The sequence below is a fragment of the Mustela nigripes genome, chromosome 2 (assembly GCF_022355385.1).
Source record: "Mustela nigripes isolate SB6536 chromosome 2, MUSNIG.SB6536, whole genome shotgun sequence".
Lineage (NCBI taxonomy): Eukaryota > Metazoa > Chordata > Mammalia > Carnivora > Mustelidae > Mustela > Mustela nigripes.
This window is the reverse complement of record NC_081558.1, coordinates 113,782,390-113,797,477: the sequence shown is the minus strand read 5'-3', so window position 1 is coordinate 113,797,477 and position 15,088 is coordinate 113,782,390. Positions and strand designations below refer to the sequence as shown.

At 41.1% G+C, this 15,088-nt stretch overlaps 1 protein-coding gene across 3 annotated transcripts in view; it reads right to left on the bottom strand.

The window, feature by feature from the left end:
- MCF2L2 (MCF.2 cell line derived transforming sequence-like 2) overlaps window positions 1-15,088 on the bottom strand; it is a 254,431-nt gene that overhangs the window by 43,109 nt on the left and 196,234 nt on the right. For all 3 annotated transcript variants that reach the window (XM_059391454.1, XM_059391452.1, XM_059391453.1), the window contains 6 exons: window positions 14,957-15,072; window positions 13,714-13,783; window positions 9,383-9,475; window positions 8,638-8,730; window positions 4,554-4,625; window positions 1,829-1,954 (listed from right to left, as the gene is read on the bottom strand). In XM_059391454.1, the coding sequence (XP_059247437.1) occupies window positions 1,829-1,954; window positions 4,554-4,625; window positions 8,638-8,730; window positions 9,383-9,475; window positions 13,714-13,783; window positions 14,957-15,072 (570 nt within the window). The remainder of the gene's footprint in view (window positions 1-1,828; window positions 1,955-4,553; window positions 4,626-8,637; window positions 8,731-9,382; window positions 9,476-13,713; window positions 13,784-14,956; window positions 15,073-15,088) is intronic.

Sequence of the window (15,088 nt, the reverse complement as noted above, 5' to 3'; positions counted from 1 at the left end):
TGGAATGAAATTAGAATAGATTGCTACTTACTCACGTTTTACTAATTATTTTCTCATAACTTCCTCCTCCTCTGATACTTACACTCAGAATAATAACTGGGAGTTTCCTGCCCTGTGAATGATTTCCGGGACATTCATTTGATTCAGGGAAATGGACTTCTAATAGGGGTCGCTGAGGCATGTTAAAGATAAAAAGAGCAGAAAGATGTCCCAAAATGATTAAACAAATGGCTCCCCTGAGTTTCCTTAAATGAAGAAGGAAAAAATTATTACCAAGAAAATGATCCCTCCCACACATACCCGGCAGTTCATGAATACCCTCCTGAATCATGCATCAGTAGTAAGCAGAGAGCACTCTTGAGTCCCAGGGGACAGGAGCAGCATTACCACCTGGATCGCAGTGGGGCTGCTTCTGAGATGCTGGCCAGAAAAATGCCAGGAGGGAGGGAAATAAAAAGATCACAGGTTTTTTTTTGTTGTTTGTTTGCTTGTTTCTTTTTTGCCCCTAATTAATTTGCATGGTTTGACTTATGACCAGGAAAGAAAAGAAAGGTCATTTCTTTTGCCCAGACCTCAATGAACAGTATGTTAAAACCAGGTAAAAATTAAAATGAAAAAGAGAGAAGGAAAAGTATCTGTCTGCAATTTAATCCTCAAAACGCTTCACTCCTGTGTGGTATACAGAATAGCCTTCCAAAGAGGTCTACATCCTAACCCCTGGAATCTGAGAATATGTCAGGTTATGTGACAAATGGTATTAAGGTTGCAGATGGAATTAGGGTTGTTCATCAGAGGACTTCGAGATAGGGAGATACTGTGGATATGAATGGGCAGGTCCAATGTAATTACAGAGTCCTCAAAAGTGGAAGAGAAGCAGAAGAGAAGATCAGAATGATGTGAGTCAAGAAGAACACTGATCATCGAAGGAGAAACCATGAGCAAGGGAATGTGTGTGGCCTTGGTAAGCTGGACAAGGCAAGTAAACAGATTCTGTCCTAGAGCCTCCCAAAAGGAAAGCAGACACCTTGATTTTATCCTGGTGAGACTGTGCTGTATTTCTGACCTATGGAACTATAATATAATACACTTGTGCTGCTCTAAGCCACCAAGGTTGTGGTAATTCGTTATGACAAAGATGAAAAGCGAATCCACCTGAGTCAAGATCTAGAGCACCTCCCAGTGAAAACCAGTGAAATAATAATGATGTCCCAGTCCCAAGGAATTCATATGTTTCAGAGAATGGACTGCCTAGAATTCCTGGGACTGACTCCCTCAGGGTTTACACTCACACCCAGCTTGAGAGGGCTCAACTCCCCAGCACTGCCTCTTCTGGTATTTTTCTTCAACCATTTGGATTATAGAATATATGATATATCTTTGTCAGTCCTCTTCTGAGATCTGCGACATAAAAATGGAGTTAGACTTTCACCTAGGATCCATTTTCAAAGGACTTTGCATAGAGAGAATCTGAGGCAGGAAGGAGCATCTTTTTAGTTTTTTAATAGTGCCATGAGTCAGAGAATAAATTACTCCTTCAGTACCTTCCCCTGCCCATCTATGTTCTGGCCTCTGAGTTCCTGGTTGTTTCAGAGTGTGGGTCAGTCTCCACATTCAGGACCCCAAGGAGTACAACCCAAGACTCCTGAAAATACTGAGAGGTTGCTTGGATTCCCACAGCACAGATTTATTGCACAATTTTGGCTACTTTCCTCAGAGTCAGGTTCCTTTACCATAGGTCACGTCTCTACCTTTGCCACAGCATCTCCTATCTTTGTAATATTGTGCCTGTCTTTTGCTGAACTGTTTCCACGCTTGCTATGGCCCATACCGGACATCCAGTGACTGCTGCCAGGTCCATGGCCAACTCACAGGACTTGATCAAATCTTCCAACATGGCCAAAGCTTGCTGTAGTTCGGCTGAGAATGTGGAATCCTTGGTCCTCTTTGGCCCATTCTGTAGAAACCAAATGCCTTGTTGGAAATCAAAAGGTAAACCATCTAAGCAAGTGAACCCGGGAAACAGGACAGAGAAAAGGAGCCAGAGATCCAGCCAGGACAGAGACAGGGAGGGTAGATACATGGATCTCTTGCCCTGTTTCCAAAGAATGGTGGCTAAAGATACTTGTTGGTTTACATATATGATATACACACACGCAAAATCACCGACCACACTTTCTATATGTTGCACTCATGAAGAATGAAGTTCATAAAGTCATGGACATTATAGTCCTGCTGCGTAAGAAACATACTGACCTTTAAAGCATGAAAAACCCAGAGCCTTTAAATAGGCTGCTCTTCCTTTTCACACCCCTAACCCAGGAGCTACTGAAAAGTAGTATCTGAGTATCGTATTCTTGTACATAATGTGAAAGTCCTATTCCTACAGGTGAAATTATACTTAAAACCATCCCAGGGAAGGATATTTGCAATCTCCTACAGAGGCAGAGAATGAGCTGCCTTGTGGAGGTTTACTCATGACTAACACGTAAATGCCATATGTAACTGTGCCTCAGAACAACATACTGCTTAAAATGTAACCCGTAAGAAATCATACCAGCACCAAGCATGCTTAGCTATAGCCTTCTGGCAACAGGCCTCTGGGGGAGGGGATGATAAACGTCCTCGCAGCCAAGCAGCAGGGAATGCCCAGCTGGCTCCCCGCCTTCCTTCGGCTTTTTTCTGTTATCTCCCCTACTTCAGAGACCACCTGTGGCTAATTAGATGCGCCCCCTGAAAGTGCTTGCTCAATCATAAACTCTATAGTGCTCGACCAGATATATTTTGCCTTTCTTCTTATCTACAAGACTCATGGTCAATGTGTAACCGACTCCAGCTTCTTTGTTGGTTGTGACCTGCTTTCCAAAAATATGAGACTGAGGAGTTGTTTGGGGTGAAAGTCTTTTCTAATGCCGACCTGGGCTCCCTTTCTCTTGCAGCTGACTTGTTTGTGCCTCATTCTTCCCCTGTGCCCCGTCAGGAAGTGGCAGCCACAACTGTTGCATTTGCCACGTTGAATCCCCACACCCTGCCCCAGCTCTGCCCTTCTCCCCTCTTCTCCTTCCCTAGTCTTTCTCACAGTCTATCACCATTAAAAACACTAAAGAGATAAGCCAACATGGTCTGCCTCTTCCAACCAGGAAGACTCAGAACTGAGTGCAAACACTGTAACTGCTAACTGAAGAGACTTATGTTCCAATTATTACTACGGAGACACTTAGGACATAATAGGGATGATTGTTTCAGTGGGAAAGTCTTTTGCTTACAATTCCAGTATTTTATTCCCCTGCTACCTCCATAGTGTATTCATCTGTCCTATGGCAAATACCAACAAAAAATTTTTGGTTTCTTCCTTTTTTTTTTTTCTTTAACACATCAATTCCTATAGCAAAGAGCGGACAGATCTTTGTTGTCCGCCCCCCCTCCAGTACCGCCTCTTTTTGTCCTTTGCAGTGCCCTGTATGCAAAGGTTTGTATATTCTCCGAACCTTGCCTAAGCACTGGGGATAAGCTTCTTTGGATCATGAATGGGGCAGAACACGCTGCCTCCACTCAACAATCTGCCATGGGCTCTCTCTTACCTTCTCACTCATATAAACATGCTCCAGGTGCTAGGAGAAGACAGCAGACTCTCACCTGAGTTTTTTGTAACATCATTAATAAAGGATTACATTCATACACCAGGGGTCTTCCCCTTTACCCAACACTTAAAACTCAGTTTCCTTTTAGAGACTCAACTGTTTCCATTCCCTCTCCTTCCGCTAACCGCCTCCCACAAATGTAGGATGCAGCTCCTTTTACATTGTGTAACGCAGGGCTCAGGAACATCTTTACAAACATTATTAAGCTAACTCAGCCTAGCTCTCCTTGCTCCAGGCTATAAAGTTATTACCTGTGTCTTGAGCTTCTCTTAATTTCAAGGAGTCCCTGCCATATATACTGTAGCAGAGAAGGCACGCAAATGACTGTTCCTTGTGTTTTTGATGTTGTTGTTGTTAAAACCAGAATATCCTACAGAAAATTTAAAAGAAACTCCACTCCTAAATCACAGATTTCTTCCCAATATGGTATGGTTACCATTTCTTCTGAGGGAACCGTGGCTGTCTTAGAATTCACACCCACAAACACACTTAGAGGCGAGCAGGGTATAATGTATGCAAATTAGATATACTAAGAAGTACAACAAATAAATATAAATCATACATAATCTTACCCTGCAGGAAAACCATAGCAGAGATGTTATCATATTTACTTACAGTTTTATGTATGCATTTTACAGATTCACTTTATTTTGTATTCCTGTTAAAACATTTTTATGTGGAGGAAAGAAAATATATTACTAATTATCCTGTTACAAAACCTCACTTTGAAATTGCCTTTAATTTTCGGGATTTTTTTTTTTTTTGGTAACTATAAATTATAAGATACATGCTATTTTAGAAAATTTAAATTATAAAGATCATAAATAAGAAAAAGAAAATTGCCATAAATTTGCCCACCCAGACACAAACACCATTAACAGTTAGTTATATAAAACAATATTTAATATACGGTACCTTAGCCAAACCTTCTTCTTGGTCACCTGGGTCTATCCCCAAATCCTCCGGAGATTCAAAATCCAGCAGCCCCTGCATTAACCCAAAAGCTTTATTGGAAATCAAAAAGTAGAATGCCAACTAAAACTACTGTGCAATCTCCAGCCAACGCTAAATTAACTGAGGGTGTACATAAATTTATATATCGTAAGTAAGAGGGAAAGAATGGCACAGAGTTCTTTCCAAAACAGAATCATACTGGTCACACTGTTTTGTAGTCTGTTTTTTTTCACCCAACAATATATCATGAACATTTTCCCAAGCACATGTTTTTTAATTGTAGCAGTGCTGCATCCTGTAGATAAATCATAATTTATTAATCCCCCCTTCTGTTAAACATTTAGGTTCAAAAATTTTTTATTATAATAAAGATCTTTGTGCTTTTTTCCCCCTAAGGATAAGTTTCTAGAAGCGAAATTGTCAATGTTAAAATTTTTTTTTTTTAAGATTTTATTTATTTATTTGGGGAGGGTGGTGGAGAAGCAGAGGGAGAGAGACAAGCAGACTGTGTTGAGCACAGAGACCAGTGTGAGGATTGATCTCAAGACCCTGAGATCACGACCTGAGCTGAAATCAAGAGTTCAACACTTAACCCACTGAGCCACACAGACACCCCAATGTTAAAAGTTCTGATCCATACTTCCAAGTTCTTCACAGAAAGACTATGTTCCCACCAGTCATATATGACAGCTTGTTTCACCAGCCCCCACCCGACACGGAATATTAACATTTAATTGAATAGTTTTGCCAATTTGATCAACAGAGAAATCCTACCTGTTGTTGTAAGTTGAATTTCTCAAATAACTGGTGAAGTAGAACTTTCAAAAAAATGTTTGCTATTAACATTTATTCTTTTGTAACCTGCCTATGTCCTCTGTCCATTTTTTTTTTTATTATTTTCTTTTTATTTCAGCTTTGAGGTAAAATTGGCATATAAAATTGTTAGGTATTCAAAATACATATGGTGATGATTTGATATACATACATATTGTAAAAGGATTTCTTCCATCTAGTTAATTAACACATCATTACCTCATATATTTATCTTTTTTTTGGCAAGAACATTTAAATCCTACTCTTAGCAAATTTCAATTACATAATACACTGTTACCAACAGTCACCATGTTTTATATCAGACCCTCACACCTTATTCATCTTATAAACTGAAAGTTTATATCCTTTTACCAACCTATCCCTATTAGTTCTTTTTTCTAATAGTAGTCTATTTGATTTTTTTAAAAGAAGAAAAATGAGTATCACTCCTATGACTTGAGTTGCATTACACAGGAAATCAGAATAACCACCTATTCTAGAACAACCTTCTTTTAATAAGCAAAATTTATTGTAAACAAATAATGCATCATTTTCCACATCACATCTTAAAATCCAGGTAAGAAAAATTCTCCACATTAAGTTTGATAGTTTTGGGACACCTTCGGCTCAGGTCATGTTAAGTGTATGCCTTCTGCGCAGGTCATGATCCCAGAGTCCTGGGATTGAGCCCAGAATTGGGGTCCCTGCACAGTGGGGTGCATGCTTCTCCCTCTGCCCAATGCTCCCCCTGCTTGTGCTTTCTTTCTTTCAAATAAATAAATAAAATCTTTTAATAAATAAATAAATTTGATAGTTTTCATATATCGCTTAGCCTCTTTGACATAAATCATGACCTCAATAAAAGTAAATTACTGTTGTCACTAAATGCATCTATTTCTAATACGATTTTTGTGGTTTTTTCTAATATATGCTAATAAACAATATATTGTTTAATCAGCTTGTCCTGACTCATTGGACATTATGTACATTATATATTCAAAAAACTCTGTCACAGCTGTTAATTTTCACAATATCTCAGAAAAGATATTAAGCATTTCATAGGTATCATTTTTGGTTTTGTTCTTGTTTTAAATTAACAACTTCTATGGGCTCATTATTAAGCATGCTGACCATCTGTTCCATATCTTGGTAATATATTTCACCCAGTTTTTCATGTGTCTGTTTTTAATGGTGTAATCTATCATTCCCTTCCCTTTCTTTTGTACTTGGAAAAAGCCTTCTCACACCAGGATTCCACTATCCTTTTGAAGCCATGAGGCCATCAGTCAGACACGCATGCTCCCAAAGAAGCTGATGGTAGGCGCTGCGGAATGAGCTCTGTCCCTCAGGGTGGAGAACGCTATAAAGTTCTTCCTTTCTTCACAGGCATGCCAGTGGTTTGGGACCTGTTTTTCCAGCCCGTAGCAAGCGTAGCTATGGGAAAAACTGGTTTGCCTTGAAGAGCCTCCCATGGTTTCACACAGATCCCCAAGGAATATTTTATAGTGATTCTGTCTCGTTTCCTCAGTGAGATGAAACTAACAAAATTCTGTAATTACTTTTAATCAGGTTTTATCTCGTTTATGCTCCCAAAAAGCATACCAGGAAAGGACTAGTACTATCTTCACTTTACAAGTGAGGAAGCTGAGGCAGAGAAAGGTTAAGTGATATCCCCGAGTCATGGAGACTGGAAGCATGAGAGCTAGATCCCCGCCCCACACTGCTGACTCCTCAGTCTGGGTTTCTAATTACTGCGCCCTGTCGCCCTCTGTGTGTGGTTCAGAAGTTCGCTCTTGAGGCAACAGCCCTTCTGTGGGAAAAATTGGGCACTTCAGTACCCTGTGGACCCAGCCCAAAGGGGTGAAGACCCCCACTCGTCCTGCTCCTTCTTCACTGGACCCCGTGGTAGGACTTGGACAGCTCGGATGACAGGAAAGATGGGTTGGTCAGAGGAGTGTGAGGCTCCACATGAGCGCGGCATGGAAGTACACTCACAGAGGCCACTGGTTCAGGCAAGCAGCGGGGGTCAATCCCATTCCCACACGCTGTGGCTTCTCTATGTATAAAACAACAGCCATGTATTCCAGGAAGCTTCCAGGGGGTCAGCACTGAGCCAGCTCTCTGCGGGCATTACTCACGGGCTCCTCACAGCAATCGTCTGGAGGAGGTTCTAGTACCCCCCTCACATATGAGAAAAACCAAGGCCTAAGAGGTCCAGCTGAGGCTGGGACTGCTGAGGTAAAGCCGAAAGGGGCAACAACTTCTGAGGGCAGAATGTTAGGCAATGAGCCTTATCTCCCGGAGCCTCTGTTTCTTCAAAATCCAGAACCTTTCCTGTGCGTCTGATTGTGGGGATTAAATAAAAAATACATACGGGAAGGTACCCATTAAACAACAGGTGCTTGTGTTTTGTTTTGTTTTGTTTTATTTTGTTTTGTTTCGAGAGATAATAGCCACTGGGCAAGAGTGACTTATAAAAGTTAATTCAAAAACACAAGCTGGAGAAGTGGCCCAAGCCTTTCCCTCAGCTTACATATGGGGAGGCAGCCTGACAGAGCCTTCTCTCCTGTTTGGGGCGTCTGAGAGTGCTCTCCTGCAGGTGTGCTGTTGGCAGACAGACAAAGAACCACGTAGGGGTTCAGCAGAGCAAAATTCACTCTGTGATGTTGCTCTTGAGAAAGATCCTTAATCGAGGGATGAGGTAAATGTTGCAAAAGGAGAAACAAAACCTCCAGTTTTGCCTTCTCCTTTCCATTGTTTTAATGCACAGAAAATTGTGACTTTGGGGAACATCACACCTCTTTTCAGAATTTCCTCGCCTCATCCGTAAAATGGAGCAGGTGATACATTACCTGTAGATACCTTACATGACAGAAGAGGCTCCAGCGCCTCCCCACACTTTCAGCTGCCAGCAGTGAGGTGGCGTTCCCCTTGCTCCCCAGGACCTCTCCTGCCCCAAACCAGCCTCCTTAGAGATTCATGCCTCCTTAGAGATTCATGCCTTGGGCTGCCTGTTGGACTAGGCTCCCAGGTCCCTTTCAACTCTCTGATTCTTTGGTCTTTCTCCTCACTGAGGCACACTGCTTTAGACTTGGAGGACAGAAAACACCTGAAGGAGAGACATTATCCTCCCCTTTGGAAGATGAAGTCACAAATCTACATGTCTATGGAAAGGAGCACCATAGCACACACGTTTTCCCAGCACAGGAAAGCACTGTCTCATTGACTTTACCTTCAACAGCATCTGGTATTTTATAAGTCTCTGGCTTGGTCCTCTGAGATACTTAAAAAGAGGGAGCTCATGATCCAGTTGGCGCTGGCATACCTTTAAAAGCCAAACAGAAACAATGTAAAGCAAAACCAGCAACACAGGTTGCAGGGGGCGGGGGGGTGGGGGGGGTGGTTTCAGCTGTGTCTACCAGCTTGGAAATGTTACTGAGTCATTGGCTGCCTTAGGAATAGTGTGTCAAATGAAAGAAAAGGGAGGGAGGATGGCTCAGCTAGTAACTCTTGATGCAGGACCATTTATTTCTTTTAGAAAACAAGTCCACTAGAAGACAGTGGGGCACTTTGAATCCTGAAAAAGAGGCAGCCTGTGTTTGTGTTGGGGGTGGAGGTGTCTATTCAGGCCATTTTGAGTCTAGAAGTTAAGGGATGACTTACTAACATCATTCCAAGGAGGCCCAGAGTGTGGCCTTTTGGACTTAATTCCTCTTAAAATTCCCTATACCTAGACGAGGACTCTGGTTTGCTCACCGGGCTACAGCTGCTCCTCACGGGCACGTCCCACAGAGACCCAGGGTTGCATCAAAACTTCTAACGTGTAATTTCAAAATAGGAGAGACTTTTCATAAACATAAACTCAAAAGCCAGATTCACCTGCCTTGTTTTTACTCGTGATTTCTTTAAAGACTTGACATACATAAACATTGTCCAGGGAAAACCATGGGTGGGAGACTCTGTGATCTCAACATTACCCCAAAGAAGGTGCAGTCTTGACATTCTTGCCAGATTGTTCTCGCTCGGGGAAGGTTTTTATGGTATTTAAAATATATCTGCAGATCTTCTTTCTGAGTGGGAAAAGAATTGGAACAAATTAATCAGGTAGCATTTTTCAGTAAGTGGACAGAATACCATTTATTCTTATTGAACAAGCCTGAATATTTGCACAGTGTGAGGAACTGCATGATAACCCCGTTTTGGGATGACTGTGTGATGGAAAAGGTAAACAGAGGGTTCTAAACAACCTAAAGCACTAAACATAGAACAGATATGAACAGAGTGCTGTGGGAACAACTGCAAGATTCTGGTAAATTCATAAAATGGAACAGGGTTTAAAAAAATTTTTTTTTTACATTTAATTTTATTTTTTCAGTGTTCCAAGATTCATTGTTTATGCACCACATAGGAGCAGGTTTTAATCTTCATCTTTCCTCCTCTGGTCTTTATCCAGGACATCACGGTCTCCCCACAATAGCTTTGTAGTAAGGGACAAAATTGACAGGAAATGTGCTGGTAGATGATAACCCCTCCTTTCTCTCTCCCTGTCTTCGTATTTTGATCATCATGATGCCAACCCCAGGGGAAAAAAACCCAAGAGACAACGAAAAGATAGAAACATCCCAAAAGGAAAATGTGGCAGCTTAAAGAAAGCTCTAAGTCCTTTGGGCCACCCCCAAAGCAGCAGGCTCTGCCTCATACATCACCTTCCTCCTAAGACACTAGGCTGCAAGACAGGAAACATTATGACTGTCTCAGAGCTGGAGATCAAGACAGATTCCAAGTGCTGTATGACCTATTTCTCATTGCATCAAACACCATGAGAGGTAGGCACATACCCACCGATACCCCAGAAAGGTTACTCCCAGCCTACGGTGTCAGCTTGCCAGCTTCATCCACTCCATCCCTCACACCTGGACCGCAGCAGGTATGCTGGTCACAAAGCCTGTGCTGCCCTATGGAGAAGACCGTGGGGCTGCAACCTGGTGAATTTGTGACCTAATCTTTCTCAGGCCAACTTTTGATGACCTTCATGCAGACCATAGGTTATTGTTTTCTTCATAGCTTCAACTATGTCTATTTCTTTCCATTTCTGCATGTGGAAGGAAGGGAGACGACCCTTGAGAAATGTTGTTCAGACAGGATAAGGAACTAGAATAATAACTCAGAGCCTAACAATATGTTCATTATTTATTCATTCAAGAACTGTCTCTGCGTGCCTTTGATGTGCCAGGCCCTGTGCTAAAAATATTTGTTAAACTCAACGACTTCCATAGCAGAGCAGCCTACACAGAGGGAACACTCCAGCCATACCGAAAGCCAGGCTTATATAATACTACAAATTGATTAAGGCATCTCACCCACATTGGGTCTGTCAGAGCACAGAAACATTGGCCTTTAGCTCCTGAAAGAATTTACGATTTCACCACTTTCAACACTAACCACCAGAAGGTTATATAAAAGCTGGAGGAGACGTTGGAGCTCCAGCCACCCACCAAGTGAAACAGTCCGCCACCTTTCCCCAAACTTCCCCAGCAACAGAGGGACCTGGTTCTCTCAGTGGTACCAAGCTAAAACGTGTGCTCCTGAAACCCTCACTCCTTGGTACTGTGTCTATGCTTTGAGCAGTGCAGAACACCATAGACCTTCAAGTACCAGAACACAACCGTTGACCTGAACTTGCTCTTGAATCCAAAATTCCTTAAGGAAAGTATATATACTAACCAGCATGATATGAAAGTGCCCCGGTATCCTCACCTGCTTATAGAATAAATCTGGAGGCTAAAAAAATTGCTATCAAAAACTCCTATTCACACACAATCATTTATGCATTAAGATGGGTGGTGGACGGTCCAGGTTCAATTCTTGGCTTTGTCAGTTCCAAACCAGATGGCCCGAGTTCAGTTACTTAATCTCCTTATACTTCAGTTTTCTCATATATTAAATGGATTCACAACAGCAGTCAACTATGACTACTGTGAGATTAAATGAGATGATGTATAGAAACTTCTCAACAAATGCTCAATACATACAGAGTACCCAATACATGGTAGTTATTGACAAAGCACTTTTTACTTTGTAGAACCCTTCTGTATACACGATTTTATTAGATTTCCACAATGACTTTACATATTGGTATTATTAAGCCAATTGTATGGTGGAGGGAAGTGAGACTCCAGGGGTTTAAGTGACTTAACATAAGGTCATGCAGATAGCAAGTGGCTCAACTTAGACAAGAAGATACATTTCCCAAGTCCCACCCAGTGCTCTTTCCATTTTGCCTTGTCGCATCTCAGAGCTAATGGAACTCAAGGTAGACTATTGACAAATATTATTCTGCATAGAGCTTGGTCTCTAGGGTAGAATCTTCCTGGATTCTGCAGACTATAAATTCTGATGAAAACATTTGGCCAGAGCAATATTTCAAAACTCATTTTCATGATTAATGGAATTCTGCAAATACTATTGAGAAAAGGTCAACAGTTGTAGTAAATAATGGGTGAGGGACCCACCTCACTGGCTAAAAAATAATATAGCAGCAGCCAATTCCCTCAAGGAGCCTCAAAGATTAGCTGATCATGGTTTTTAATTACTTCATCTGTCCTGGACTAATAACTTTATGATTGAAAAGAACTTATTACCTGTACTATGTCTCCAACATCATAGATCATATGTAATTATATGCAGAGTTTATATGCAGGTCTGGATTAATGATTTCTTGGGTTTCTCCCAACATGGGGAACTACAGAAGGCTTTGCAAAATGTTAGGTGATTAATTCTTCTAGGAAAAGATGTTTTGTCAGCAATTCCCTGACAATTGCCTTATACTTGGACAAATTTTTTAATCATTTCCATTTTTCCCAACAGAAATTCGGTCCTTTTCTCATCCAACAATTTAAATAAGCCTTTGCAATAATGACTTAAGCAACTGTAAAATAATCATAAGCCCTGAAACTAGATTTCATATTGGTGTTTTGATGAGTGCAAAATTACAAAATAGTATAAAACACGAATAATGCTATTAAAGTAATTCAAAAAAGAAATTAATCAGATTAAATACAACGTGTTGTTCAGTGTACCTTGAATTCTGGCACTTGACCAAAAAACCTGAGGCTGTGGTAGAAAGCCCACACAGAGCCATGGAAAAGGCTTTCCAAGCTGGCAGGAGCTCTGAGGGTTGAAGGCTCTGTTTTTCCCATTATGTCAAATGCCTTGAAGCCTGGGGGTTTGTGTTTGCTTGCTCTCAGTTTATCACACATACTGCTCTTAGACTTATCAGTCATAATTTGGGCTGTTTAAAATTTTTAAGTTGTTTGATCTGTTGTCTCAGGCTCACAAAAAGGAAATAAAGGAAGAGAATAAAATGAAGGTCTAGTTGAGAGAGAGGGGAGAAATGCAAAAGACAAAAAGTTCAGGGCACAAGGATCATCTGCATAGTCCTCCCAAGATAAGAAAGTGGTGGGGTGTGGTGCCAGGTAATACCCATCTCTGGGTCAGCTCGGTAGGCCCAATCAGCTCTTCACTGCCCAAAGCAGGGGTGCAAAGAGGGCAAGAGGGAAGAGGTCTGTGCATGGGGAAGGGGAAGTAGTCAGAGATGCTGGTATAGGGCAGGAAATAATAAATTGGGTACTAAGCATAAGAGGGACCAAACACACTGAACTCTACCTCTGAAGCTAATAATACACTATATGTTAATTAATTGATTTAAATAAAATTTAAGAAAATAAACTTTGGAATATGCTCCAAAGTTATTTTTTCATTAAGAATAAAAAATAAATAATTCCAAACTAAAAAGTTAAAAAAAAAAAAAAAAGAGGGATCACAGGCTTGACATATTCTGCCCATCCTCTCCCCTGTAAAAAAATAAAATGGAGGAAAAGACATTTTCAGAGACTTTGAGTTTAGCATCAGTACTTCTCTTGAGAGTGTTAATACAACTTTAGTGAGGAATCTAAGCCTGCTGTGTGATTCTTTTTTTTTTTTTTTTCCTTGCTGTGTGATTCTTATTCAAAAACAGTTAGCTTAGTCATTCAGAGCAGGATCATGTTTTGGGGTGGAGGGGGGCTGTCCTCCATGTCCCTGGGCTTTGCTGAGCCCAAGCTTGTAAGTTGCTCCCATCTGTCCTATGTGCCTAGTCAAACTGGACTCATCTCACACTGGGGGAAATACTGCAAAGCACTTGTGCTTTGCACTTAAAAGGCATGTGTAACATTTCTGGTGCTCCCATTTGCCCTTACCCCTTACACAGAAAAATAAGGGCTAACGTTAATCACATAGTTATTTTGACTTACTGGGAGCACAGACTTACTCTCTTGAGAAAGCAACGTGCCAGAAGTTCAGGGTTTTCGGTGCACTTTTCCAATTCTTTTAGAAAAGTCCTAGGGAAGGAAAAGTAAAATCACGTTTTGAGTTTTTACATGTATGTGGTTAAAACACGTAAGGTGGTTTGTTTTTGTTTTTGTTTTTAAAGTAAAATCACATAAGATTTTAAGTGCTTAGAAAAATGCTGTCTTCCAGGATTTATTGCTCTTAACTCATCTTCAAAATACAGATTTGGAAGAAAAAAAAATGTTCTGTGACATTACTAGAATTCCTTGAAGCCAACAACAGCTTGTCCTGATAATTCTAGGCACTAGCTATACACAGACAAACTGCAGTGATCCTCCTTCTACATGAGAATCACATGAATAAGAACGGTTGTTGGCTGCTTCTACTGCTAATATCACTGAGGGCTTGAGGCAAGCCAGGCATAAGCTAAGTACTTCATAAACAATATCTCATTTAATCCTCCACCAAACCTAGTAAGGTAGGGTTTCATAAATGTGAAAGGCATAATAGAGGTTAAATAATTTTCCAGGGAAGGTAGCAGAAATGAGATTTCCATTTCAGTTGTGTGTCTGACCTATGGACAGGAGACGGCACTGGGAAACAACTGTGGTTCAATTCACCAAGCAGTCTCTTTCCCATCAATTACATGTGTGATTTGGGGTTATCATATTGGGTAAAGGGAAGAAATGAGCTACAGGTTCATCTGTGAAATGAAAGCCTTGGAAGATGATCTCCAAAGTCCCTTCCTCCTCTAATTCTCTAGAATTCAACATCCAAGCAGCCCTGGGCTAAAAGGACAACTTGTCTGACCAGTTAGCGTTTTCCAAGACGCTAACTCCCAGCACAACTCGGTGATAGCAGGTATGTGGACGTGTGTCTTGGGTCATCTTTGTATTCCCAACGGTGAACACAATGCCTGACACAGAACAGGTCCTCAATAAAGGCAGACACATGAATAGTTAAATAAGCAAAAAAACACACAAAAAATATAACATGAATGCCTGACACCTGGTACATCCTCCATTGATGTCTTTTCCCTTCTCCCTCAGAGGTCTGTGGCACTTCTCCCCTCCTTCTCGCCCCATCCCATCCCAACCAAGTCCACTGAGTCTGGGCTACTTGTTTAAGCAACATATACACGGGTTCATCTCCAAATCCCATCAGTCTGATTTCCATTTTTCTTTTACTTTCCATTTTTCCTGATAGTTTGAATTATTATATACCTGTTGTGAAATTCATAAAGTTCCCTAATATTCCCAAAGAGAAACTCCTTGTTATTCTGAAGAACATCTGGAATCAGATGCTTCAGCCAAATAAAATCCATTGGAGTGATATAGCCCTGCAAAGGAGGAAAC